At 44.6% G+C, this 27,102-nt stretch overlaps 1 protein-coding gene and 1 long non-coding RNA gene across 12 annotated transcripts in view; both read right to left on the bottom strand.

The window, feature by feature from the left end:
- Positions 1–27,102, bottom strand: part of SYN3 (synapsin III) — a 483,026-nt gene that overhangs the window by 64,766 nt on the left and 391,158 nt on the right. For all 11 annotated transcript variants that reach the window (XR_014803099.1, XR_014803100.1, XM_021091550.2 and 8 more), the window contains one exon: positions 17,483–17,545. Coding sequence is in view for 9 of the 11 variants with exons in the window: in XM_021091550.2 (XP_020947209.1) it covers positions 17,483–17,545 (63 nt within the window). In the remaining 2 variants the exon portion in view is untranslated. The remainder of the gene's footprint in view (positions 1–17,482; positions 17,546–27,102) is intronic.
- Positions 7,899–12,401, bottom strand: LOC146403155 (uncharacterized). Its single transcript, XR_014803151.1, has 2 exons — positions 12,210–12,401; positions 7,899–11,663 (listed from the first exon to the last, which is right to left on the bottom strand). It is a non-coding gene; the product is annotated as an uncharacterized LOC146403155 (long non-coding RNA).

The following is a 27,102-nucleotide window of genomic DNA, read 5'->3' as shown; positions in this document are numbered from 1 at the left end:
ATCCCTTGCTCCTTGTGTATCCTAGGTGATTGGGAACTATTTTCTGAATGAACAGATGAACAGATAGATGGTGACCATGACCTCTGGGCACTCTTTTGACCTAAGGGAATTGTTTTCAACCTGGACTCCACGGATCCTGAAGGTACATTGGAGAAGCTTGGGGGCTCCTTCTCTGTGGGCATGGACCCATGCAAGGAGACCTGCTGGGTGGAACTCTAAATCTTCCTTCATCTGGAGTTGCTCTGCATGGATCTCGTTGTATTTTGAGTGTTTATTAGACAGAAGGCTCAGAGACCGAAGAGCAAGGCCAGGCCATTGCTGAGGAAGCACTGGCTGGGAGCTTGGACTCCATGCCTTCAACTCAATACTCAGGAGTCCATGAATGGGACAAAGGCAGAGTAAGCATTGATATTGGGGTGTGGTAGCAAGAGGAGCAGGGCCATGTGGACACATCAGGGAGGGTGGTTTCTCCAAATATGAGGAAAGGGTCTTTGGGGGAGTGGCAGCTTGATTCTAAGTTTCCTTCCAGTTGTCTCAGTTCTTGCCCCTGAGTCACAAACTAGGGATGAGCTGGCTGGTGCTTTTGCTGAGGCCGTGTGTGAGAAGGTGGCATTTTCTGACTACGACTTTAAACATAATGTTTGCTTCTACACTCACCAAGAGAGCAACAGCCTTGGTCTCGGTGGCCTCATTAAATGGGGTTCTATTTTCACAGCACTCACTTTTAGAACATTCATATTTGCTGTTCCAAGCTCTGAGAGAGACAGCCCAAGAGGCCCTGCTGATAAAATGACTCTGGGCACGATAGCGATGGGGAGATGCTGAAATGAATAGCAGCTTTGTTTATTTGGCATTGGAACAGGGGAGAGGAGTTATATTAAAAAAAAAAAAATAAAGTTTCCCTTCTTTCCGCAAGAAAAAAACCCTACTCTGGCTGCATGGCCAGCAACACAATTTCCCTTGCTGAATAGAATAAATGCGAGGAGACTGAGATTAGCTTTAGGAGAAAAATTTAAGAAATAAAGTAATTATGGGGTGGGTGTGGGATAGGACCAGAGAATGGGTAAGATTAAGAGGCATTTGAGATACCTAATTAAACAGCCAAAAAGAAAAAGCAGCAACAGATGGAGTATGGGTCTAGCGACATACACACGAAAGCATGTAAATATACATCTCTCTATCCCATATCTGTAATCTATGCATCTATGTAGACAAGCCTTCTAAATATGACTAGTTTCCTTTCCTGAAGCCTTGGCCTCTGCTTCCTTCCCATGGTGGAGAGAAGATGGTAATCATTACTATTACTCCCCTTCTCTGAGCACTCACCACGTGCCCGGCTCTGCAAAGTGGCATGTGTGTACAACAACATATCATCATTTTTCTCATTTACTGAGCTTCAGTTTTCCCCTTCATAAAACGCAGACCATCAAAGTATCGGTCTCATAGAGCTGTTGTGAAACTTAAATGAGACAATGCAGGAATTCCTGTTACGGCTCAGCAGGTTATGAACCCGACTAGCATCTATGAGGATGCGGGTTTGATCCCTGGCCTTGCTCAGTGGGTTTAAGGATCTGTCATTCTGTGAGCTGTGGTGTAGGTTGCTGACACGGCTTGGATCTGGTGCTGCTATGGCTGTGGTGTAGGCTGGCAGCTGCAGTTCTGATTAGACCCGAGCCTGGGAACTTCCATATGCCCCAGGTGCAGCCCTAAAAAGCAAAAACAAAAACAAAAACAATGCAAATAGAGCGTGGAGCACAGGGCCCAGCACCTAGTAAGTGCTCAGTAAATGGCTTGTGATTACTATTATTGTTATTTTCCACAGGTACCTCCAGCTCAAAGCGTCAAAAACTGAACTCATTATCTTCCCTCCTCAAGCCTATCCTTCTTGATCTCTTCTTTCAGTGAATGGAATCATTACCTTCTCAGTTTTCTTCTGCCCGGCATCTGGGAGGCCCTTAATTCTTTCAGTTCTGCATTTCCCATATCTCCGCATCCTTATCTCCCACCTCCCTGCCTCAGCTCCTGTCTGGCTGCAAACTCTTATTTCTTCTCTGTACTGTTTCAGTGTCTTCCTAACAGCTCCTAGAGGCTCTAACCTCCCCCCACCCCTTGTCCCCTCTCCTCTCACACTGCTGCCAGAGTGCCTTTTCTACCTTATAAATCCAATCAAGCCCATTCTTTGCTTAAAACCCACCAGTGGGTCTCTCTTACCTAGAAGACAAAGTCCCCACTGTAGAGTGTGCAGCATAAAGTGCATCTTTGATCTGGCTCTGACTCCTGCTCAGCCTTGCCTACCCTTCTGGGTCTCTCTCCAGCCCAGAGCTCTGAAATACTGGTGTCACTTTAGCATCGCCTGGTGATAAAAAATTCCAGTGACCGGGCCCTCCTTTAGCCAATCACGGCAGAGTCTTGGGGTGGGCCTTGGGTAGAAGTATAATTTCAAAGCTTCTGGACTGCTTCTAACGCCCTGCCAGGCTTGAGGACCACTGTTCCTACCACACCTGGCAGCTTGTAATCCTCTCTTGGGCCTTTATGCTTTTGTGTGAGCAGTTCCCACTGCTTTTAATGCTTTTCTCGGCTTTATGAACCTGCAGTATGTCTCTTCATCCTTTGAGAGGCAGCTGAAGCTTCCTGTCATGTGGAAGTCTTCCCTGGGGATCCCCAAAGGTGCTCCTGCTTCTCCTGACTTTTCCCTCTATTTTGATTTACTTGCTTGCATGGCCTCTATCTCCATGAGAAAGGGAGCTCCTTGAAGGAGGATCCATGTCTATTTGTCGCCTCAGCACAGTCCCTACACACACTTACAAGAGGTGACTTTTGGATTCCCTCAGCTGTGGTTCATTGTATCTGGATTCCTTTCCTAGCACTTAGCTCGTATTCCTGCTACAGAGTTTAACTCATTCTGCTTTGATGGTAGTCAGCTGTCTACACGATCTTCTTCCACCACCTCTCCCCAACTCACAAGCCTTGCTTCCTATCACTTTTCACTTCAAGCCCTCACTCCTGCCCCAGGGCCTTCGTGCATGCTCTTCCCTCTGCTGTGCTTTTCATCCACGTGTGCACATGGCTCACCCTCTCCTTCCTTCACATGTCACGTCACAGAAAGGCTTCCTGGGTCACTGCCCACCCCCCGACCCCCCGCTGCCAGTCATGCTCTGTCCCTCTTATCCTGTTTCTGTCTTCAGAGCCCTTCTTATCGCCTGACATACTGCGGTTTAATTTGTTTATTCTTTTATTATCTGCCTCCTTCCACAGGATGTAGCTCCGTAAGGACAAGGACTTTGTGGTGTTCAAAGGCATCTCCGGTGCCTTGAATAGTGCTTGGCATGTGGGAAGCAGTCAATAAATTAAATATTTCTTGAGTAAATGAATGAACAAATCAGTACTTTTCAAACTGCAGGCTCAAGTCAATTTAATGGGTCACATTTTTTTTTTTTTTTTTTGCTTTTTAGGGCACCTAAGGTGTATGGAAGTTCCCGGGCTAGGGGTCGAATTGGAGCTACAGCTGCCAGCCTATGGCACAGCCATAGCAACGCGGGATCTGAGCCGCATCTGTGACCTATACCACAGCTCATGGCAATGCCAGATCCTTAACCCACTGAACAAGGCCAGGGATCGAACCTGTGTCCTCGTGGATACTAGTCAGATATGTTCCCACTGCACCATAACGGGAACTCCCCACAACCAACATTTTAAGTAATGAAATAATCTGGAACAGAACATATCAGAATGTCTTGCACATAGAAAGGGCAAATATTCTTTTAAACTTGCCTCTTCACTACATAATTAATATCTGGGAATCAAATGGCAAGACAAAATATATTATTTTTTGTTGTTTGCTGTACAAATTTTTGGAAAAGCACTGCATTAGACCAAGGATTGACAAAATTTTCCTGTGAAGAGTACAGTGGTAAACATTTTAGGCTCTGCAGGCCATAAGAATGTTTCAACTCTAACACTATAGTGTGGAAGCAGCCACAGACAGCACACACACAAATAGGCAGGGCTGTGTTACAATAAAACTTTATTAACAAAACCAGTTCTGAGACTGGATTTGGCCTGTGGGTGGTAGTCAGCCAAGCCTTGGACTAGACTACAGTCTAGTGTGAGCCTGTGTCTTTCATGTATAAATCTTCTGCATTCAGGGGCCGTTGTCTTTTGGATGTCTGGATCTTAACTCTGAGTCCTCTACTCCAGGGTCTAGCCAAATCCTTGCACATAACAAGTATTCATAAATATTTACCAAAATATTCAATAAACATTTACTAAGTGCCTGACTCAGAACAGCTGGGCACCAGATCCATTAATCTGGTTGAATGAACACAAGAGACCTGACTTCAAATTCTCAAAAGCCTTTGCCCCTCCTCCAATCCTTCTGAAGGCTGAGACCCAGAGTCCAAAGGATGTCCTCGCCCCGGCTGCCTGGGTCACATGCTGCCAGGGGTCGGAAGGGGTGGCGGGAAGTGATGGGAACAGTGGAGGTTTGATGGACTGTTTAGGGAGCTGCCTAATTATCCTGCTTATCAGTTTGCTTGTTCCTTTCCTTTGCTTTTCCCCTTAATAAATCAAAACTCCTTCTGTCCTTACTGAGCTCTGGGTCACTGATTCCTTTGCCCGCATGTTTAGAGAGTTACAGTGTGGCCGTGAGATTGAATGGAAGGGAAGGGAGGCACCTGAAAGTGCCAGCTCTGAAAGGCAACACCTCAGCTTCCCAGGGCCCCGCGTGTCACACAGGGTGAAGGAAGGGGCTTCCCGCTGTCCAGGGCCCTGGCCAGACCCTGAGGGGAGGTGGTGGAGTATGTGGGTGCAGCCTGTGCACCCTGTGAGCTTACAATCTAGCGCAGGGGTGGGGGTGTGGCAGGAATGACTGCTGGTTTCTGTGAGGCCTATGAATTAAGCGTATTTTTTAAATGGCTGAGGAAAAAAAAAAAAACAAATGAAGAACGATAGCCCATGACATGTGAAAGTTACATGAAACTCAAATTTCAGTGTCCATACGGTTACACTGGACCATGGTCACACTCGTCCATTTACTCTTGTTGAGGAGTCTACACCGGTAGTGGAGTCCAGCAGTTGCAACAGACCATTTGGCCCAAGAGGTTAAGATGTTTACCATTCGGCTCTGTACAGAAAAGGTTTGCTGATCCCTGACTAGCATGACTAGTTGACAGGGACTAGCAGAATTGACATCACCTGGTTAGAAATGCAGACTCCCAGGCAGGCCCCACCCAGGCCTAGTGAGTCAGAATCTGCTTTTTATGGAGATCCCATGATCTGTAAGCACCAGAAAGTATAGGAAGCATTTAGGCCCTGGAGGAAGTGAACCGATGTCTCTTAAGTATCCATAACTTTTTTTTTCCTTTCTTTTTTCTTTTTTTTGGCTGGGCCTGCAGCATGTGGAAGTTCCAGGGTCGGGACTGAACCCGTGGCACAACTGTTTAACTAGAGCCATAGCAGTGACAATGCCGGGTCCTTAGCTCACTGAGCCATGAGGAAACTCAAGGTATCTACAAAATTTTAGGTGCTTTATCTCAGTCAGTCTGCAGGGTAACTCCTCACCCATCAGGGAGATTTATTAGAGCCATTTTACAGATGAGAAAACAAAGACTCTAAGTCAAGTGCTCACCCAAGGTTATAGAACTGGGAGGTGGCTGAACTGGGATTTGAAATCCTGGGGCTACTGCCCAATCTGTAGCATTAACTGTTAGACACCATGGCCCCTTGTAAAGAGAGGGCGAGACCACACTGAGTTTGAAGTTGGAGGCACCAAACTGGGTGTTCAGTGGGCTACAGATTTGTTTTATTTGGCCCCTACAGTGTTTGAAAAGATTTTTTTTTTTGTCTTTTTGCTATTTCTTTGGGCCGCTCCTGCGGCATATGGAGGTTCCCAGGCTAGGGGTCCAATCGGAGCTGTAGCTGCCAGCCTACGCCGGAGCCACAGCAACGCGGGATCCGAGCCGCGTCTGCAACCTACACCACAGCTCACGGCAACGCCGGATCGTTAACCCACTGAGCAAGGGCAGGGACCGAACCCGCAACCTCATGGTTCCTAGTCGGATTCGTTAACCACTGCGCCACGACGGGAACTCCATGAAAAGATTTTAAAATTAGTTTTCAATATGTAAAATCAGGAATTCATATCAGAGACCCAGAGAACTGGCCTCTTAATGAGAGACCAGATGATCAGGCCTACATGGGCTTGCATGGCTTTGTCCAGCTGGGGCTGAGTTGTGTGTGGCATCCATGTAGGCTGGCCTGGCCTGGGTCATCTCAGCCCCTATTTGCACTCTTGGGTAACTGTCTTGACCTGGGGGCATCTGAGTTTATGACCTTTGGGTGTGCAGAACAGCATGCAGGTCACTGAGCATCTTGTTGAAATGTAGCATCTGATTCAGCATGATACATCTGTGCTCTGTATTTTGAAGAGGCTCCCAGGTGATGCCGTCCTTCTACCAAGTTCCCTCTTTGAGGAGCAAGGCTGTCGAGGGGCTCAGGCCTGTCCAACTCAGGGGCTACACTCACTTGGCTCATCGCCCAGAGCATCCCAACAGGTGCCCTTGCAGCTGCTCCCTTATCCCTCAGGGTGGCTGGGAACCCTAGGCTCTTCTCTTCAGCTGTTGGCAGCCCCCTCCATTGACCTACTCAATCCTCAATACAAGCATTTTCCATAAGTGTCATGATGTGGAAAGCCTGATCAGCATTCACTGTCCCAAATGGCCTCTCTCCTATCTTCTGGCCTCATGACTGGAGAATGGGGTGTTGGTGTGGAGATTCCTTTGTGCTGGGGGACAGGTGTCAAGATGAGAGAACAGGGTCTGCCAATAGTGTTTATTTGTCTGGAGGTTTAATAGAAGATACTTAATTGTGTTTAAGACATCTGTTCACATTGCCCCAAACACATGTGTGTGCATGCATTCATGTGCATGCACGTGCACGCGCACACACACACACTCCAGAATGTAATAAGCCACTGTTTACATCTTCCTCTGGCTTTCTCCCACAAACAACCCTGCCACCTGTCAGCAATGATGCCAGCTGTCTGCGAGTGGATTTATTTCTAAGAAGCCAGAGACGGGGCTGGTCTTGTTTGCAGGAAGCATAGTGGGAAGCTGCCTTGGGCTGCAGCCATAATGAGGCAGGTGGGCAGGTGGCGTCTGCTTGTTTCAGAACGCCACTTCTCCTGCCTGCTGATAGTAACAATCACATGAGCCCGCACATTCTGGCCAAGGAAGGCCTCAGTGGGCACACAGGCTGTATTCCAGACAGGCTGGGGAAATCTCTGGAGGCTTCCCTCCCCTGGTATGGATGCCAGGACCAGTAGAGAGAACATGCAGCCTTCACAGCATGCAATGTGCGACCTCATGCCAACTCATTTCACCTCCTTGATCTCTTCTGGTCTCATCTCTTAAATGGGTATCATGATAACCATACCCTCATCAGTAGACTCCTGGAGCCTGAGCAGACTCCCAGTGTGCATGTGCTTTGTAAATTGCATATGATTGTTGAATGCTGGGGGAAAAGGATGGAACTGGTCATCAAATTTGGGAAATTACACTGAGTGCCCCACCCAAGAGGCGAGGTGTACCCCCTTCTCTTTCTGGGGGCCTCCTAAGTGATGACTTCTCTGAGCTTTCTTGCATACAGTACTAGGATGGGTCAACAGAGGTTGCCAGGAAAGCAGAGAAAAGAAAAAGGAAATCCCACTACTTTTCAGTTTGTCAGCTCAAAAATATTCCATGGAGGAGCGGTGTGATCAGGGCATGCCAGAGCAGGTAATTTATTCCTTCCAGATGAGTCTGTTCCTGCGTCTCTGTCCCTCTTGACAAAATGAGGCCTGTAGGTGATTGGAGTATACACTGTTTTTAAAACATAGTGCTGGGGGAGGGGTGATATTCTTCTTTTTCTTCTTATTCTGTTGCATGAGTGTTCTTATTCTTGGATTCAGGCCTGGGGTGAGATCAGTCCAGCAGAAAACAAGAGCAGTTCGTATGCAAAGGTCAGTGCTAGTCTCCAAGATACTGACATGTTTCTTGGGTGGAACCCTGTGAGATTCTTTATAAATCAACTCTCCAATTAAGTTGGCTGGTTGCCTTATAACAGGAAGAGATGATTCCACCAGGGCGTTCCGAGGGTCCCAGGCAGCAGAAAGAAAAGGGCTGAAGGATCTGACAACTTCAGTTCAAATCCTGCTTCCATCACTTACCTGTGACCTTGGACCAAACAACTCTTGGAACTTCTGCAAAGCTGGGGTCAGAAATAGGTCTCAGGATGCCTCTGAAGTTTAGAGAAGATGTTGAAGGCATTTGTCCTGGTGCACCTGCTGCTGCACCTTTGTTCATCACATCCAATCTGCTTTGTGTTATCCCAGGGAAGGTAAGGAATTTGCTCCAGGTCACCATGCTGGCAGATGGCAGAGTCCAGATCAGACCCCAGCGAGGTTCAAGTCCAAAGCTCACACTCTCCTTTGCTTACCTCCCCATCACACATTCACATGGAGCATCATACTTTTTAGGCATTTCTACTAGCTAGTTCTTCTAAGTGATTGGTGAGGAAAATCATGGAGAGTTGACATACTTGACATCCTGCATTTATGTGTTTTAAATGACATGCACAGGTGGATACTGAGTGCTCCAAGGAGTGTGAGGCTGGCAGGAGGACACAGATTTCCTGAACTCAGGCCAACCAAGGATGGTGCAGAGATGTGGGCATCGGAAGAGGGGGTGCCACCAGGAGAAATCTCAGTCTTAAACCGCTTGTAAGGACAATGAGTCAATGATCCAGGTGATGTCACCTTCAACATGACAAACATCAGGCTGGACAAAGTCATGAAATGACTGTTTTAGTTTGCTTGTTTGTGCTCAGAATTGTGGCGTTTTGGCATCCAAAGGAAGAAGGATACCCTTAGGACTTTTACAGAATATGTGTGTGTGTGTGTGTGTGTGTGTGTGTGTGTGTGATATAGACATATGTACACACACAAAGAGTTGATTCTCATTATTCACAGAAGTTATGTTCTGTAACATTTCAGCCAAGAATGAATAGTGAATCTTGAGCCACTGCTCCTAGGGGAATACAGGTTCCTGCAAACCTTTGGTCACATTTTCATCAGCTGATCAACACATAGTCTTGTTATGTCTGTTTCCTTTTAAAGACAACTTATTTAATATATAAGATTGATTCGTTAACTTCATGAACTCTTAGCTAACAGCACCATAATTCATACATGAGAAAAGCTTATCTAACACATGTATTTTTCCCCCCATAAGATACATCACAGCCTGCTTGGGATTAGGAACACCCAGACAGCATGTCAGCACTACACCAGGGGATCATTTTAAACCATGAAATCAACAAAAAGTACAAAAATGCAAAAGCGTGGCACTAAATAAACCGAGAAGAGGACACCTGTTTACAGTATGAGCTGAAACAAGAGGGCAGAATGTCTCCTAGTTGACCTCATGTGGGAAGGAGCACGTGAATGTCACGGGAACTCTGCACACATCTGTGAATGACCCTGAAAATGCTGTGAGAATTGATTTTGGGGTTACAAATAAGTTTCAGTGAGTAGATGAACTCATAAATACAGAATCCATGAATAACGAGGATCGACGGTATTTATCGGGCTTATAGGGAGGGCAACCTCGTGCCAGAGGCTCTGAGGAGCAGAGCACAATTTTCACTAAGATGTAAAGGATGGACAGAACCCTCTTAAGTGTGTGCCTTTTGCTCAAGAGAAGCAGAGAGTAAAGGAGGCAGTGGTTGTCTGGGGGGAGGAGGGACACGGTGGGAGGTGGAGGGTGGTGGGGGGCGTGGGGGGGTCCCTCTCCCTCTTCCTCCTTCCCTGGAACACCTTGCAGATGGGAGCCTCTCCCCTGCTCTCACCTGACTTGGCTTCTGCTGAGCATGAAACCCAGAATGACGTCCCTCTCTGGTGGTCTCCCAGGTGCCGGGAGCATTTGATTTCCTAACTGTTCCCCTGGGTTCCATTCCCCCATTTGCTTATCTTCCTGTCCTTTCTTTCCATTACTGTTTCACCTGGCCACCTGCCCCCATGTAAAAAATGGACAGGACCAGGAAGGCTCACCGAGTGAGCCAGCTGGAGAAAAGGGAGTAGAGCCCAGGTCGCTGGGAGCTGATGATGGCAGTGGATCTGGCCAAGCAGAGGTGTGTAAGACACCGGGGCTGCTGGAAACAGCACATTTAGGAGCGGCCACCTAGATCCCCCAGAAGAGACAGGCAGAGACCTTGAACCTCCTTCCCCAGAACCCCCCACAGGCTAGAGACACTCTCCTGCTCTCATCTGTCTTAGCTCCCTCTAAGGAACCTCAGCCCTGCCCCTCATCACTCTAGGCTGCTCTTAGAACAACAAACCCTGTGCAAGTGTGGGGATACCTTCATTGGGGCTTATTGACCTGTGACCATGGCCAGGTTAGAGCCAGGTTGCCCAAGATTGAAACCCAACTCCATCACTTCCTCCCTGTACCTCAGTTTCTTCATCTTTAAAATGGGCATTCATGTAGTATCTTTATCTTCCCCATGGGGTGGTCATGAGGATAGCAGTCAATGAGTCGTTTATAAAGTAAACTATAAAGGCACTGTGTCTGCACAGAGTAAGCTCCATAGAGCATTAGCTTTCATTATTATTCTGACTATTATTATTATTCTTCTCACTACTGTTCTTATCTCAAAAGTATAAAATGGAGCCGAATAACCTCAAAGGACTTTTTTTCCCTTCCTGTTCTGTTACTGGGGATGCTTCCTTGCTGTGTGGCCTTGGACCAGACCCTTCTCCTCTCTGGGGCCTCAGGATTTTATCTTTTAAGAGAGGTGCTGGGACTCAAGCCCTGAAAGTCTGTGAATTTATGAAGTAAGGATAAGGCGACTCCCAGGGTGGGGTTCGCTTGTTATCTTGGCCTCTCCTGGGGGTGCTGGAAGCCTGTTTTCCTTAATTTAAGAATTTACCCAGAATTTAATTCTCCTCTCCTTTTTGTTTATTATGAGTAACTGCTTATCTCGCCTTAGTTGAGTCATCAGTGGAGTAGGCAGTTAGGTAATCAGAATAACAGTTTATATTTGTAATGGGTTTTTAAAGCTCCCATTCACTGAGTGTTGAGCAGGCAGCTTCCTCAGCCAGGATTGATTAATTCTATCATCATTACATCTCCAGGAGGGAGATTAATATCCCCATATCGGAGACGAGGAAATTGAGGCACAGAGAGACTAAGCAACTTGCCCAAGGACACACAACTAGTAAATAGTCAATCCAGATTCAAACCCAAATGCCGCTCTTAGATTCTATAAACATTACCCCACACTACACTGGCAGTTGGCTTTGAACTTGACTTCTGTGATGATAATAGATATTATGTCATTCCTTTCAACAGACTGCTCATAGTATTGATCCAAACCACAGATTCTCCGCTTTGGAAGATACTGCAGGAGTCATCTTCAGGGTGTGTTAAACTTTGGGAGGGTCATGGGCTTCTGTGAAAAGATAAAAGAAGCTATGGACCCTTCCTCCCAAAAACACTCATCCACATGTAAACATGCATAGATGGGCTTCAGTTTCATAGGGTTCAAACATCTCAGGCTAAGAATCTCACATAATGCTTAAATCCTCTTGAAATTCTCCAGAAAGTATTTGTCTTTGCTCCAATTCTGCACTGATGAGAGCTTGCTCCCCTCAGGGGCTGTTCATCCCATTAATGTTCACCTCTGATTGTCTGAAAGTTGCTCTTTAAACGCTACTGACATGCGTTCTTCTCTAGCTTCGCACCCCCCCCCCCCGTTTTTTTTGCTATACCCAAGGCATGTGGAAGTTCCCAAGTACGGGATTGAACCTGCACCACTGCAGTGACAATGCCGGATCCTTAACCTGCTGTGCCACAAAGGAACTCCTGGTCTCACTCTACCTGCTACCTATTATATAGAATCTGTCCAGCCTGTCCTCCCGTGGCAGTTCTCGTATTTCTGAGGATGCCGGCCACACTGTCTCCAGCCCCTCCATTGTTCAGTTCATTTCCCCCTGGACACACTCATTTGCAATGGCTCCCTCAAACATCCAGAACGGGTTTCCAGCCCAGAACCTAATATAAAGTTCTAGTCGTGGAAGGGCCAGTGTAGTGTAGGACTCTCACTATGTTTTGGATATCAGATCTCCATTTAGGTCCTACATTTTAAAAACCTTATTGAGAACTTTGTCTAGATACTCATGTTGCAACAGAAGAAAGGGTGGGGGAAAATGTAATTGTAATGTATACATGTAAGGATAACCTGACCCCCTTGCTGTACAGTGGGAAAATAAAAAATTATTTAAAAAAAGTAAATATATAAAAACCTTATTTTAGTTTGAAATATAACACATACCAAAAATTGCCAAAAAAAAAAAAAAAAAAAGAAGTTCCTGTCATGGCTCGGTGGTAAACAAACCTGACAAGTATCCGTGAAGACACAGGTTCGATCCCTGGCCTTGTTCGTTGGGTTAAGGATCCAGCATTGCTGTGAGCTATGGTGTAGGTCGAAGACATGGCTTGGATCCTGAGTTGCTGTGGCTGTGGTGTAGGCTGGCAGCTACAGATCCGATTCGACCCCTAGCCTGGGAACATCCATATGCCACAGGTGCCACCCTAAAAAGACAAAAAAAAAAAAAGAATCGCCCAGTATAAAAATGACAGTTCAATGAACTATCCCAAAGCAACCATCCATTAACTACCACCAAGTCAAGTACTACAAGTTGGACCTCTCCCGCGGCATCGCAATGACTCCTCCCTCCTTCACGAAGGTAACTTTTGTTCTTTGATGGTAGTAACTTTCCTGCTTTTCTTAAACATGTCATCACCTAGATATGCATCCCATTTAACACTATCATTGAGTCTCCCTGGTTTTGAATTTTGTATAAGTGAAATCATACAAATTGGCATTGTTTTGTATCTGACTTAATTCACTCAGTGTGTGTTTGTGAGATTCATGCACGTTGTTGTATATGGTTGTAGTTCATCCATTTTCTTTGCTGGAAGTTTTCCATTTGTCTTAACATACCGAGATTTATTTATCTGTTCTATTCCTAATGGACACATGGACTGTGTTCAGATTTTGGTAATTGCGAACAAGCTGCCGTGAACACTGGGGCACACGTGCATGCATTTAGGTTGGGTATACCTAAAAAAGGATCTTCTGTATTCCAAAGCAGTTGACACTTTGATTAGCTCTGTGTGTGTGCTCCAAATGTTCCATGTCCTTGCCAACACTTAGTATTATTAGTCTTTTTAATTTGAGCTATTCTAGTGGCTATATACTGTCATCTCATTGTGGTTTTCATTTGCATTTCCCTAGTGATGAACGAGGTTAGCCCATTTTCATCTATTTATTAGTTGTTTATGGACAAAGATTTTGGCAACTCCTTATTCACCTAACTTATCCTGAACTTGTAGCCAAATGAAACAAAGTCAATGACAGAGGATGCTGATTAGTCATATCTCCTCTATTGACTTCAATTAAATTTCAGGTTCCCAGTGCAGCTCCAGACATTCTCAATAATATTGACAGCTAATATTTACTGAGTACCTACTGTATTACAGGCACTGAATTATGTGTTTGACATGCATAGTGTCTCTTAATTTTCACAACCAGGTTAGTAGGTTGATACCATTATTAACTTCCTTGTTCTAAGGTGGGGGAGGGTAAGTAACTTCTCTAAGCCCTCCCAGCTAATAAGTAGATTCAAATCAACACCCTTAGCCACTATAACATATTGCCTCCCAAAGATGGAAACATTTGACTACAACAATTTTAAAAAAACTTAAAAATGGTTAAAAACAGAATAATAAGGTGGACACATGACTATCAAATGGAAGAAGATCATTGCAAAGTATGACAGAGGATGAATGTTCTTAGTGTGTGAAGAGTTTTTACAAATTAATGAAAGGACAAGCACCTCAATTAAAAAATGGTCAAAAGTTTCTTGAGTCAGGTAAATCTGGAAAATTCTGCACAAGTTTTTATGTTCTTGTACCCCTAGGACGTACATGAACAGACTTATGACTCTGAGAAGTTCTGCACCAAAAACCTTCTTTAACATGGAATTTTCATATTTGACGAAAATAGCCTTTAGCATCCTGACTAATTATAATCCCTTGGAACAGACTTTGAAACATGTTGAACTCTATAATAACCACTGCTTCCTCTGGTTTCTAATCTGGTAAAAATTTCAAAAAAGGAAGTGAAATTAGTTTTGTCCAGAGTTTCTCAACCTTGGCGCTATTGATGTTTTGGCCTGGATAATTCTTTCTGTTGTCGGAGCTGTCTTAGGTATTTGAGGGTGTGCAGCAGCATCCTTGGCCCCACCTGGTAGATGCCAGATGTCAGTAGCACCTCCCCCACACCCATTTGTGACAACCAAAATTGCCTCCAGACACAGCCAAATGCTGCCTGGGGGAAGAATGCCCACTCCCTTAAGAACCACTGGTCTGGACTTACTGGTTTCTTAAGAACTCATGGTGTACCCTATGATTATCTGCTGACTAGCTAAGAGTTCCCCAAACTGCAGAGCATTTCACCACGTTTTGATTTCTGAGCCTTGTGACATCCACTATTCTTTGTTTTAACACAAGAGAGTATTGGTCCATCTCTTGTCTTTGAGTCTTTCTTGTTAGAATTACTTAAATCTCCAGGCGGTGCCCCTAAAGCGAAACTTCTTTCCATCTTTCCATCCCACAGGGGGACTTAGGCTCCTTCCTTCAATCTCCACACTCCCTGCACAACCTTCTATCCGACCCCTAGCACTCATCATACTTGTTTTTTTCTGACTATCTCTCCAGTTCCTTGAGAGTGAAGGTCCTTTTGGGTCTTATTCCTCTGATTCTCAGCACAGAGTAGGTACCAATTAATACATATGAACAAAGGGGCAAAAAATAATTGAAGAGGGCCAGGAATTTCATTCACAGGGTCCTGGGTATATTTCCAGTAAGAATGAATTGATTGATAACTTCTTCACCAGTTTCCTCCTAGCAATGTTCTCTTTGCTTCTCTCCAGGCAGATAATCTTTCTTCTGGAGAGAAGGTGGAAATACTGTAGAAGTTACTGTTTTGTCTTTCTCCCCCTCAGCCATGAACATGACATCATCTGCTCAGTCGGCATGTCCAGGCTGTTCCTGATACTTTTCTCTTCCCAAGGAGAAAAGCCCTTTTCCCTTGATCTCAGCATTTTTGCAAACCTCAGTTTATTCCAGCCGGTGACATTTTTTTTTTTTTTTTTTTTATCCTTAGAGATGTGTTCTTTCCACGTTCTGGGAGTCCCTGTTGGACCTGACTTTCTCAAAGGCACCTCCTCCCCCAAGCATTGCGTCAGTCTCTTTAAGTATTTCCTTCTTTTTATTTCCTGTCTGGGATTATTTTAAGTTTTAGAAATGGAATTTAATTCTTAGGAACCTTCTAACTTTACCAAGGCTGTCCAAGATGGTGGCTGTGGGTGGAAAGAAAGGGACAGGTTTGAGAAACATTAGCAAAGGGCAAGTGACAAGACCTGATGACCATTTGGACATGGGAGAGGGGAGATGACTCCCAGATTTCTGTTTTAAGACAATGGAGGGACTGGTGGTTCCTACTGAGGAGGTAGATGGTCATCAGAAGAGGAGGAGGATGAAGACGAGGAAGAGCAGTGGGCTGTCTGAAAAGAAAATGGGCATGGTCTGGGATGTTTAGAGTCTGAGGTTTCCATGGGGGTGCAGTGGAGATATAGAGATATAGATATAGCGGATATAAGAGCCTAATGCTCTGAATCCTGGGCATATATCTGGAAAAAACCATAATTCAAAAAGATACATGCACCCCAACGTTCAGAGCAGAACTATTTACAATAGCCAAGACACGGAAAGGACAGAGATGTCCATCAGCTGAGGACTGGATACAGAAGATGTGGTGGAACGTGTGGTACAGTGGAATATGACTCAGCCATAAAAATGAATGAAATAATGCCATTTGCAGCAACATGGATTGACCTAGAGATGATCATACTAAGTGAAGTAAAGACAGAGAAAGACAAATATCATATATCACTTATATGTGAAATCTAATAAGATGTTACCTAAGAACTTACTTTATAAAAGAGAAACAAACTCACGGATTTCAAAATCAAACTTATGGTTACCAAAGGGGAAACTGTCTGGGAGAGGGATTCATTGGGAGGATGGGATTAACACATGCACACATCATATATAAAAATGTATGTATTATATATATACTATACATAGACATTCATTTTAAAGGTGGTTATAAGAAGTATCATCATTTGCCAAGTGAAGAGGCCAAGAAAAGTTAGGTGGTAACTTGCTTTGGTTCACACAAACATCAGAGCTGGGCTCACACTCTGACTTGTCTGGCCCTCTTTATCCTTTGCTGCTTGAAGGGAATGGAGTTTAGGTGGGAAGAGGGGATCCTGAAGGCATAATGGGGTGGGAAGAACAAAGGTGCAGGGTGTAGGGCTATTCAGGCTGGGATAGGCCTACCCAAAGCAAAGTTTCTACTGGCCCCTGTTGTCCTTTATCTAGGACACCCATGCTGGGTCTCTGCTTGGGATCAGGTCCCCCCAGTGGGAATAGCAGGCACTGAAATCCGCAAGTTCTCACATGCTTCTATTGGAGCCAGAAGCGTGAGAGGTGACGTATGGTAGCTCCCACCCTCATTCCCCTTATGTAGGAGTAAATCTCCAGAAGACATAGCACTGATCAATATCCCTCCACGAGATGTATATAGAGATTCTGGAAAAAGACAAGTCACTTCCTCTGAGATGGTGAGCTTAGGGACCAGAGTGGGCCACCAGCAGCCATGTATCTTGACTCTCTGAAGAAAACACCTAGTAGAGATGAACAGAACCAAGAGCTCTGATGATAAAATTTGAGCTTCTGGATCCAGCTCTGGCTGAATCTATCAAAAACTATCCCAGACTACACGATGCTTGAACCAATGAATTATCTTTTGCCTCCTAACTGGAGTTGCATTTCTACACTTGCAACTGCAGGAATCTGATCAGTATAGTTTGTCATAATATGTCAGCTGCGACTGTGTAAAATATGGTGTTTACTTTTACGGAAACTGTTTCCACAGAGCCATACGCATCCACCACCTTTTCGGTGCTAACCCTGCATGTGATAAAGAGATGAGTAAGATGTGTAGCTGTGGAGAGGATGATAGGAACAAAAGACTCATCATGCACAAAATGCTTTACATCCGTTTCTCTGAATCCACAGTTGTGGGAACCAATTAGCTATCAATTGCAGGTCAGGTCTGGCAAGTATGGATTGAGCTGGAGAGGGAGCTCAGCGGGAGGTGGTTTGGGGAGGGGAGGGAGTGAATTTGGGGCTCCTCTAACACTCTTCTCTGGGTGACTGGGCTAAGATGGGGGTGGTGGGGGTACAGGGAGAGGGGAACAGGTAGTCTGGGGAAGCTGTGTGAGTACTGAGAGAAGTGTAAGCGCTGCTTCTCATACCTTTCCCATTCCGGCATGGGCGTGTCCCAGCTTGACCACCACGGGGAAGTGTGGGGCTGTGAGCTGAAAGAGAAAAGAGGAGACCACTCATCAGCATACCAGAGCATCATCACTGAGGCTTTGGGCACTGCCAGGAGCCCCCAAAGAATGCTTTGACAGACGGTCATCCCACTGTGGCTCAAACACCCTAAATGCCAATGCTTTCAGCTTCCAAAGGAAGCTCCGGGCTCTTACAACTAGCTTGTCTGGGGTGAGCACCAGAGTAGAGCAGAGCAAACAGACTGGTTTCAAATCTGGCTTTACCACTGGGGCAACCACAGACGAGTGACGGCATGGATCTGTACCATGCCTCCTCTGTAAAATGAGGGTGATGGGTACCCATCCCACAGGGCTGCTGTGAGGATTAAACGAGTCATTACATGGGAAGCCTTTACACTGTAAGCACTCAATGAATATGGAAGATTAAACATTCCTGTCTTGGTTCTGCCTTAGGATATTCTCCCCAACAACATTTTATTTTTATTATTTAATTTTATTTATTTATTTATTTATTTATTGTCTTTTTGCCTTTTCTACGGCTGCTCCCGTGGCATATGGAGGTTCCCAGGCTAGGGGTCTAATTGGAGCTATAGCTGCTGGCCTACGCCAGAGCCACAGCAACACCAGATCCTTAACCCACTGAGTGAGGCCAGGGATGGAACCCGCAGCCTCATGGTTCCTAGTCAAATTCATTAACCATTGAGCCACAATGGGAACTCCTTTATTTTTTTAATTTCAAATTATTTTTATTTTTTCCCATTATATCTGGTGTACAGTGTTCTGTCAATTTTCTACTATACAGCAAGGTGACCCAGTCACACAGATATATACTTTCTTTTTTCTCACATTATGATGCTCTATCATAAGTGACTAAATAGGGTTCCCAGTGCTATACAGCAGGATCTCATTGCTTATTCATTCCAAAGGCAATAGTTTGCATCTATTAACCCCAAATTCCCAGTCTATTCCACTCCCTTCCCCTCCCCCCAGGAGTTTTCTTAATAACAGTGGTCCTGCCCACCATAGGCACCGACACTTATGGGCTGCAGTGTGTGGGTGCAGTGCTGAACGACTGCCCTGGATGATCTTTGGAGGGCAGCAGGTCAGCTCCTGGCCTGGTTGATTCCCTGTTGCAACCCCAGCTCTTAGAACACTGCCTGACCCAAGGAAGGTGCTCCATATAGAATCTGTGCCTCCAGCAAAGGAAACCAAAAAGAAAACAAAAAGACAACTTTTAGAATGGGAGAAAATAGTTTCAAATGATGCAACCGACAAGGGCTTAATCTCTAGAATATATAAACAACTTACACAACCCAACAGCAAAAAAGCCAATTAATCAATGGAAAAATGGGCAAAAGACCTGAATAGACATTTCTCCAAAGAAGATATACAGATGGCCAGCAAACACATGAAAAAATGCTCAACATCGCTGATTATAAGATAAATGCAAATCAAAACTACCATGAGATACCACCTCACACCAGTCAGAATGGCCATCATTAATAAATCCACAAATAACAAGTGCTGGAGGGGCTGTGGAGAAAAGGGAACCCTCCTGCACTGTTGGTGGGAACTGGTACAGCCACTATGGAGAACAGTTTGGAGATACCTTAGAAATCTATACATAGAACTACCATGTGACCCTGCAATCCCACTCTTGGGCATCTATCCGGACAAAACTCTACTTAAAAGAGACACATGCACCCGTGTGTTCATTGCAGCACTATTCACAATAGCCAGGACATGGAAACAACCCAAATGTCCATCGACAGATGATTGGATTCGGAAGATGTGGTATATATACACAATGGAATACTACTAAGCCATAAAAAAGGATGACATAATGCCATTTGCAGCAACATGGATGGAACTAGAGACTCTCGTACTGAGTGAAATGAGCCAGAAAGACAAAGACAAAAACCATATGATATCACTTATAACTGGAATCTAATATCCAGCACAAATGAACATCTCCTCAGAAAAGAAAATCATGGACTTGGAGAAAAGACTTGTGGCTGCCTGATGGGAGGGGGAGGGAGTGGGAGGGATCGGGAGCTTGGGCTTATCAGACACAACTTAGAATAGATTTACAAGGGGATCCTGCTGAGTAGCATTGAGAACTTTGTCTAGATACTCATGTTGCAACAGAACAAAGGGTGGGGAAAAAATATAATTGTAATGTATGCATGTAAGGATAACTTGATCCCCTTGCTGTACAGTGGGAAAACAAAAACAAACAAACAAAAAGAATCTGTGCCTCAATCACAAGTCCTCTGCAGAAGACCTACGAGGCATGCACGCCTCTCCCTAGGAGACAGAGGAGAGGGACCCAAACGATCAGCCCGTGCCCACACTCACTCAGCTAGGAAGTGAGGGGACCAGGTTCCAACTGAGGCTATGCATTTCCTCCTCATGCTGTTCAGATGTTGTTTGGGATGGGTTTGCTTGGTCTCTAGAAGTATATTTGGAGTTGCTTGAAGGCAAAGTTATTCCTTCTTTAATAATAATACCATTCCCTCCACTTGGATCAACCTCAGCCAGAAGTAATCATGTCCCACTCTCTATGCCACACAGTTGTCTGTTCTGGTGGCTGTCACCCTCTCCCAAATTGTCCCCTGATGCTCTGGACCCTTTGAGAGGAGGAACCCAGCTCTTCCTTCTTGGTGCCCAGCACCTAGTCTGACATGTTGGAGCTGCTGTAACTGCTGTGAAGGGTCTGCTGTGGGTTACAGTGCCACTGGATGGACCTCATTTCATCTTATCCCCAAGATGGCCCCAGGAGGCAAGCAGACTCAAGGCAGCTCCTGGGAAGGGGTGGGGCTGAGGCTTGACCTTGGGTCTGTCAGACTCCAAGCTCGAAGTGAATGGTTTCCTCTAAGATCTAGCACAAGGGTTTCCTGCAGTAGATGCTGAACAAGAAATGTCCTTCCTGATTTCAGGCTAAAATTTGTTATACCCTGGTGTCTAGTGTGAACAAGTAAATTGCCTTTTAATAAAAAAGGCAGTATTTGTTTTTGATTCCAAAAGCAATATGTACTTACTCTAAAAAGTTTGGGAAATATATATCAAGTGCTATGTTGTTGTTATATATAAAGAAGACAATAAAAAAATCACCCTCAAACTCTTAACAGTTTTGGCATATTATCTGCTGGTCTTATTTGTTTTTTTAAATCTAATTTTTTTCTTCTATTTGTTCTGTTCTTACAAAATTGGGAATATAATGCACACTAATTTTGCTTCTTGCTCTTCCACTTAATGTTATAAGTGGGAAGCTTGTTCCTAGTGGTAATTATTTGTCAGTTTAAGAGTTATGGAATATGAACTATTTCACATATGAAAAAAGACTTGAAGAGCAATTGTGTGGACATCACCTAGCTTAAGAAATAAATCTTTGTCCAAACAGCTGAAATCCCTGATGTACTTCTTCCTTATCACATTTCTTTCCCTTCCATCCCAGAGGTAACCATCATATAAATTCAGTGTCTATTATTCCCTTGTGTTTATTCATACTGTAGCTATTACATATGATTCCCAATCAGTATACATGACACATTTTTAAACTTTATGTAAGTGGGTGGCATCAAAAGAATCTATTCTTGTACAATTTTGGGGCACATTATGTTGGAGAGATGCATGTATGCTGATATATATAGCTCAGATTCATTTTTAACTATTGCATAGTATTCCATTTTATGAACACATTACCATTTGTCTATCTTCTGCTGATGAACGTTTAGGTAATTTCTATTTTTCCAATTATAAACAATACAAATATGAGGGGAATTTCTGGGGCAGGGCTTTGCTAGATGTTGCCAAATTGCTCTCCAAAGTGGTTGCACCCACTTAGGCAGGAAGAGAGATCCCAATACCTGAAGTTGAAAGACTTAAATTTTACCAACCCGAGGGATGTGAAGTGGAATGAATGGGTGCATTTTTCTTTTCTTTTCTCTCTCTCTCTCTTTTTTTTTTTTTGGTCACTCCCTCAGCTTGTGGAAGTTCCTGGGCTGGGGATCAAACCCAAGCTACAGTAGCCCATTGCCTAGCTGTGGCAATGCAGGATCCTTGACCTGCAGCACCATACAGGAACTTCCAAGTGGGTGTACTTTTCATCAAGTGGCTGTTGTTCCCCAGCAGAGCTGTCCACCCAGGCATTCAGTCACAGACCTTAGACACTCCCTCCTCCAGCAGTCCAAGAACTGCCCAGGTCACTGCTGGGCTTCCATCTCCATCTGATTTTAAGGTTGAGCTTGAGGTGAGGGGAAATGGGTGTGCTCTGTCTTCCTCTCCATCAGCCCAATAATGTCCCTACATGCTGACAGGCACTGGAAGGAACTGGATGTCAGCGTTAAACTCTTTCATATCAGAATCGATATTTAACTTTTTGGAACCTTAGTTCTTTAATCTGCAAAATGAGGACAGTAATGCCCTACACACAGGATTGTTGGAGGAAGAAGAAATGATATAAAGACTGTGCACTGCTTAGCACCAAGTGGAGGTTCCAAATTAAAAGTGTGGAGTAGAACTGAGGGGAGGAAGGAGATGACCCTGGATTGATGGGGTGAGGAGACAGAGAAAGGAAGGCTGGATGATGGTGGAAGGGGAGCAGAGGCTCCAGCTGGCAGTATCTGATTAATGCTATGGGAGAGAGTGAAAGGAAGTCCATGAAGGAAAATCAGGGGGTTACACCAGAGGGAAGAAGCAGAGATAATTACAGGTTGGCAACTTTGATCTGTAAGACCCTCGGCAATCATCTTGCCTACCTCCATGTTACCACGTTGGGGTAGGTGGAATGCACCCCAAGATGTCCTGCTCTCTTCTCTGCAGCCTGTGAGTGTGATGAGATTGTCATACCATGTCATACAATGATGGTTCTGTTACATGCATAGGTGACATTAAAATAGGGAGATTATCTTAATCAAATCACATGAGCCCTTCAAAGTGGAGAACTTTCTCAGGTTGGTGACACAAGAGGAAGGCAGAGAGATCCAAATCATGAGAAGACTCAACACACCATCCCTACTCTGAGAGGGAGGTGACTAGTTGAGGAGGCATGTGGGCAGCTTTTGGGAGCTGAAGGCAGCCCCTGGCTGACGGCCATCAAGGAAATGGGAAAGTCAGACCTTCAGGTGCAAAGAACTGAATGATACCAATAACAAGAATGGACTTGGGAGAGAATCTTGAGCTCCAGAGGAGAATGCTGCATGCTGGCGTCTTGATTTTTGCTGGATGAGACCCCAAGCAGAGAGCTCTGTCATGCCATCCCAGACTTCTGATCTACATAACTGTGGGATAATAAAGAGTTGTTCTTTTAAGCAGCTAAATTTATTAGACCAGTGATAGGAAACTTATACCTGTGTCCTCATAGATACTGAATCTTAATGAGTGAAGTGATTGTTTTCATGCCACACAGTAGCAGAACCAGTGAAAGATGTATATTTTGACTCTTAATCAAGTACTCTACCAAGGCATGTTTCCCTAGGGACCATACGCATCTCTAGGGTGCAATAAATACTTTTCCCTAATCATAAGGATCAATAAAATAATATCAAGTCAAATCAATTCAGTAGGCACTAACTGAATAAGAAATATGTGGCTGGCTCTGTGGTTTATGTTGTGCAGGACACATAGAAGGTTGAGATAAGATTTCTTCTTTTTTTTTTCCTTTTTATGGCTGCACCTGTGACACATGGAAGTGTCCAGGCCAGGGGTCGAACTGGAGCTGCAGCTGGGGCAATGCTGGACTGGAGCCACATCTGCAACATATGCTGCAGTTTGCGGTGGCAATGCTGGATCCTGAACCCATTGAGCTGGGCCAGGGATTGAAACTGCATCCTCGCAGAGACAATGTTACTAACCCTCTGAGCCACAGTGGGAACTCCTTGATAAGATTTCTTCTCTTAGAAGATGAACTGTACAACGGAAGAGCAGAACAAGAAGCATGGTGGGTAAGTCTGGGTGGATGGAGCAAGTCTCCATAGGAAAGGAAGACTCAGAAGAATGGAAGGATGAGTAGTTTGTGGGTGGGCAGCAGGAAGACTCAGCATTCCTCAAGGGCTGAATGTTGCATAGTCTTGTGGTCCTTCCATGATGGGGGTTGAGCTCTAAGGAACAAAGACTCATGGGAGGAAAGGATTTATTTTATGATACTTAATATAAGTTTATAATCAATAAGGCTATTTTGGACATAGTTGCTAAATGGAATTATACTTTTGAATGCTGCCCTTCTCCATCATTCTTAAATGAAACTGGAGGAACCTATGAATGGTCAGAAACAGTCAGAGTAGAAACTGTATCTAGATTTAGGGCACAGAAAGTCCATCTAGAAAAATCTGAGAATTTACAGTAAGATATTTCAAAGAAAGTATTTTGAATACATGTTTAAAGAAATGAATTTTCCTGATACTAGGGGAAAGTTTCCTTTTTTTTTTTTTTTTTTTTTGGCAGTACCCACGGCATGCGGAAGTGCCCAGGTCAGGGATCCAACATGAGACACAGCAGCAAGCTGGGCGGCTACCGTGACAACATCAGATATTTAACAAGGGTACCCCCTGCCATTTTTTATTTTGGTTGAGAAGAGCCTTCTTTGTAGAACCAGGCAAGGCTCTGGGCTGGTGCTGGGAGAAAGAAGAGGCAATTTGGGGTCAGATTATTGAGATAAAACTGAAGGGAAGAGTTTAGGTTGCATGGATGGGCTGGGGAAATAGCTCAGTTCTGGGACAGGAGTGTGACCTGCCAGCTGAGGGCAGGTTAAATTGTTTGGGGAGAGACTGAAGGGCTGGAGACCAGTTTGGAACTGATTACAACCAATACTGGTTGGGCTTGGACTGGCATGGGGATGATGGAGAGAGTGGGGTACTCTCAAGAGTTTTCATTGTGTTTAAATGACACATTTAAAAAACTGAAATATTGCCTTTAAATGATTTTAATGAAATTCAGGGATTGTCTACAACTTCATCATCTAATCAAATCAATGTTTGTTTTAGTCCACATTACTTTATAATCCTCGTCTATATGTCCGGTTATAAACTGGATATTCTGCCAAGGGGGAGAGGTGAGGAAGTGGGGTGGACTGGGAGTGAGAGTTAGTAGATGCCAACTATTACATTTAGAATGGATAAGCAATGCAGCCCTACTGTTCAGCACAGGGAACTATATCCAGTTTTTTTTAGATAGACTATGATGGAAGATAATATAAGAAAGGAATATATATATACATATATATATACACACACACACACATATAGTCATATATATGTGACAGGTCACTTTGCTGCACAGCAGAAATTGGCATAACATTGTAAATCAACTATAATACAAAGTTAAAAAAATAAAAAGGGACATTTCACAATAATATTAGAGATAGAATTTTATATTTATTCACTTAACATTACATCATAATTTTTTTTCCTATTTTTGCCACAATCTTTTTTTTTTTCTCTTATATTTCTCCCCCACTTCCCAGACCAGGTAACTGATCTCACCTGCATGGTGATTCCTGCTCAATGCTTGTTATGCTCAATCTCTGCAAACATGTATACACATATATGGTTGAGGTTGATTTTTTTTCAAAAATGGCTCTTTTCACTTCACATCACGCCATGTGCACCTCCTCCCCCACATCAGTAGGCATGTTCCTGATCCAAGAGCTTTAATAACTTCACAATACTCCACAGAATACATGGGCTGCAGTTCTTTGGCCATTTTCATATAATAGGCATTTGTGTGATTCTCTCTTTTTTTCGGCCGTGTCTGGGGCATGTGGAAGTTCCCGGGCCAGGGACTGAACCTGTGCCACAACAGCAGTGACGACACCAAATCCTTAATTGCAGCTAGGCCACCAGGAAACTCCTCTCTCTCTCTTTCTGCTAATACAAGCAAGACCACTAAATATCTTTGGACACATGAGCTTATAAACTAGTGTCATAATTCCTACTGGCCAGGCCAAGAGCTTTTCAAGGGGAGAATCAGCGGAATTGGAGACATTCTGATAGGTTTCTTAAGTCACTTGTTAGAGCTCAGGAAACGAACGAGGGTGCCATGGTACTGCACACTGGCTGCGTCCACCCACCACATGCTCTCCCAAGCTAATAACAACTACATTTATTGAGTCTCATAAAGGCCAGGGATGGTTCCAAGCTCTTTACATATATTAGCCTTCTTCCCTTTTCTGATACGATAGATAAGTCAGAGGCAAGTCATTCGTCCAAAGTCAGGCAGTCAAGCTGATGGAGCTTCTCCCCTGCCATCCAGATCTTCTCCCCACCCTTCCCCTTCCCAAGCCATTTGAATGGGTTTCAAAGGCTGTTCTCATTTCCACTCATTTCCAACATGCCAGCCCTTCCCCGAACACAGACAGGTCACAGAGGACAAAAAACATCTTGTCGGCTATTTTCTCTCTTCCCTTCCCAACAATAGCTTTATTTAGTTCCCCTGGGGATGGCAAGCCTGCACCAGTCTCTCACGGGCTCCCTGTCCCTGCTCACATGCCCCCGGGTGCTCCAGAGTTCAGCACTGCCCAATAGCGTGAGAGGCCTGACATCCTGTTAGAAGGGGCAGATCAATTTTTGAAACCAGAGATCCCTGCCCTGATAAGGGCCCTATTCAAAAGTCTCCCAAGAAACCAAAATAAGTGGGGGTGGCCCAGTGCTCATGTTGGGCATTCTCTTGAAGGGTTGGAGTCGGAGCAGTATGAGCCCAGATCAGTGCTCTGTCAACCTCATCGTCAAGACAAGGAATTGCAGAGCTGGGACCTGAGTGGTCTGGTGCAGCTTTCCACTGAAGGAAGCAACTCCCTCTATACTCATGACTCTCTGGAGTTTTAAATATAAGGTGTCTGGCTGTGGCTAAGTGATGGAAAAAACAAGGCCTGGAAGACTCTGGAGGAGGAAACCAAGGATGAAAACTATCTGGGAAGATTTCAAGGAGGACTTGGGCCTCCCTTCTATGCCTTTGAGGCTCTGTCTGATCTATTCTTGCCTACCTCTTCCATTTTATCTTGTGTTTCTCCCTCCTCCCCACCCCAACCTTTGCCTACCAGTTATGTTCCAACCCAAAAGGGGCTTCCAGTTCTTCACTGAATGGGCCACATTCCCTCTAGCCACAGGGCCTTTGCACATGCTGCTCCTTTTCTCTAAAAGACTCCACCTAGCACTCTTTTCAACTCTCTTTCATATTTGAAGTCTCAGCTCAAATGCTCTATCTCCAGAGAGTGCTTCTATGACCAATGGTCTAAAGTAGGTACTTCTAATTAATCTTCATTATACCTTGAACTTCCTCTTCATAGACATAGCCACCATTTGTAATTGTATGTTTACTTCCTTTGCGTCCATCTCTCAACTCCCCTGTAGGTTCTCTGACTAAACCAGGTGCTTGGCATATTTTGTTTACCACCATATCTCCATGCTCCATGCAGGGCTTGGCAGGTGGTAGACTGTGTCTGTAGTGTATTTGTCACATGGGTGTTAGACAAAGCCTCTCCTGACAGGGAGAGATGTTACTTGCATATACGCAAGGTCAGACAGTTAATAAAGTTGGTTTGAGTAGAGGCTCATTAGGGAAGCAGTGGGAATTAGGGTGACTCT

Source organism: Sus scrofa, chromosome 5 (assembly GCF_054392235.1).
Source record: "Sus scrofa isolate SSC_HxYL_T2T_F1_AM1 chromosome 5, Sscrofa_HxYL_maternal_Yorkshire_Landrace_v2.0, whole genome shotgun sequence".
NCBI classification, from domain to species: Eukaryota; Metazoa; Chordata; class Mammalia; order Artiodactyla; family Suidae; genus Sus; species Sus scrofa.
Note: the sequence above shows the minus strand (reverse complement) of the source record. Positions and strands in the feature narration are given on the sequence as shown.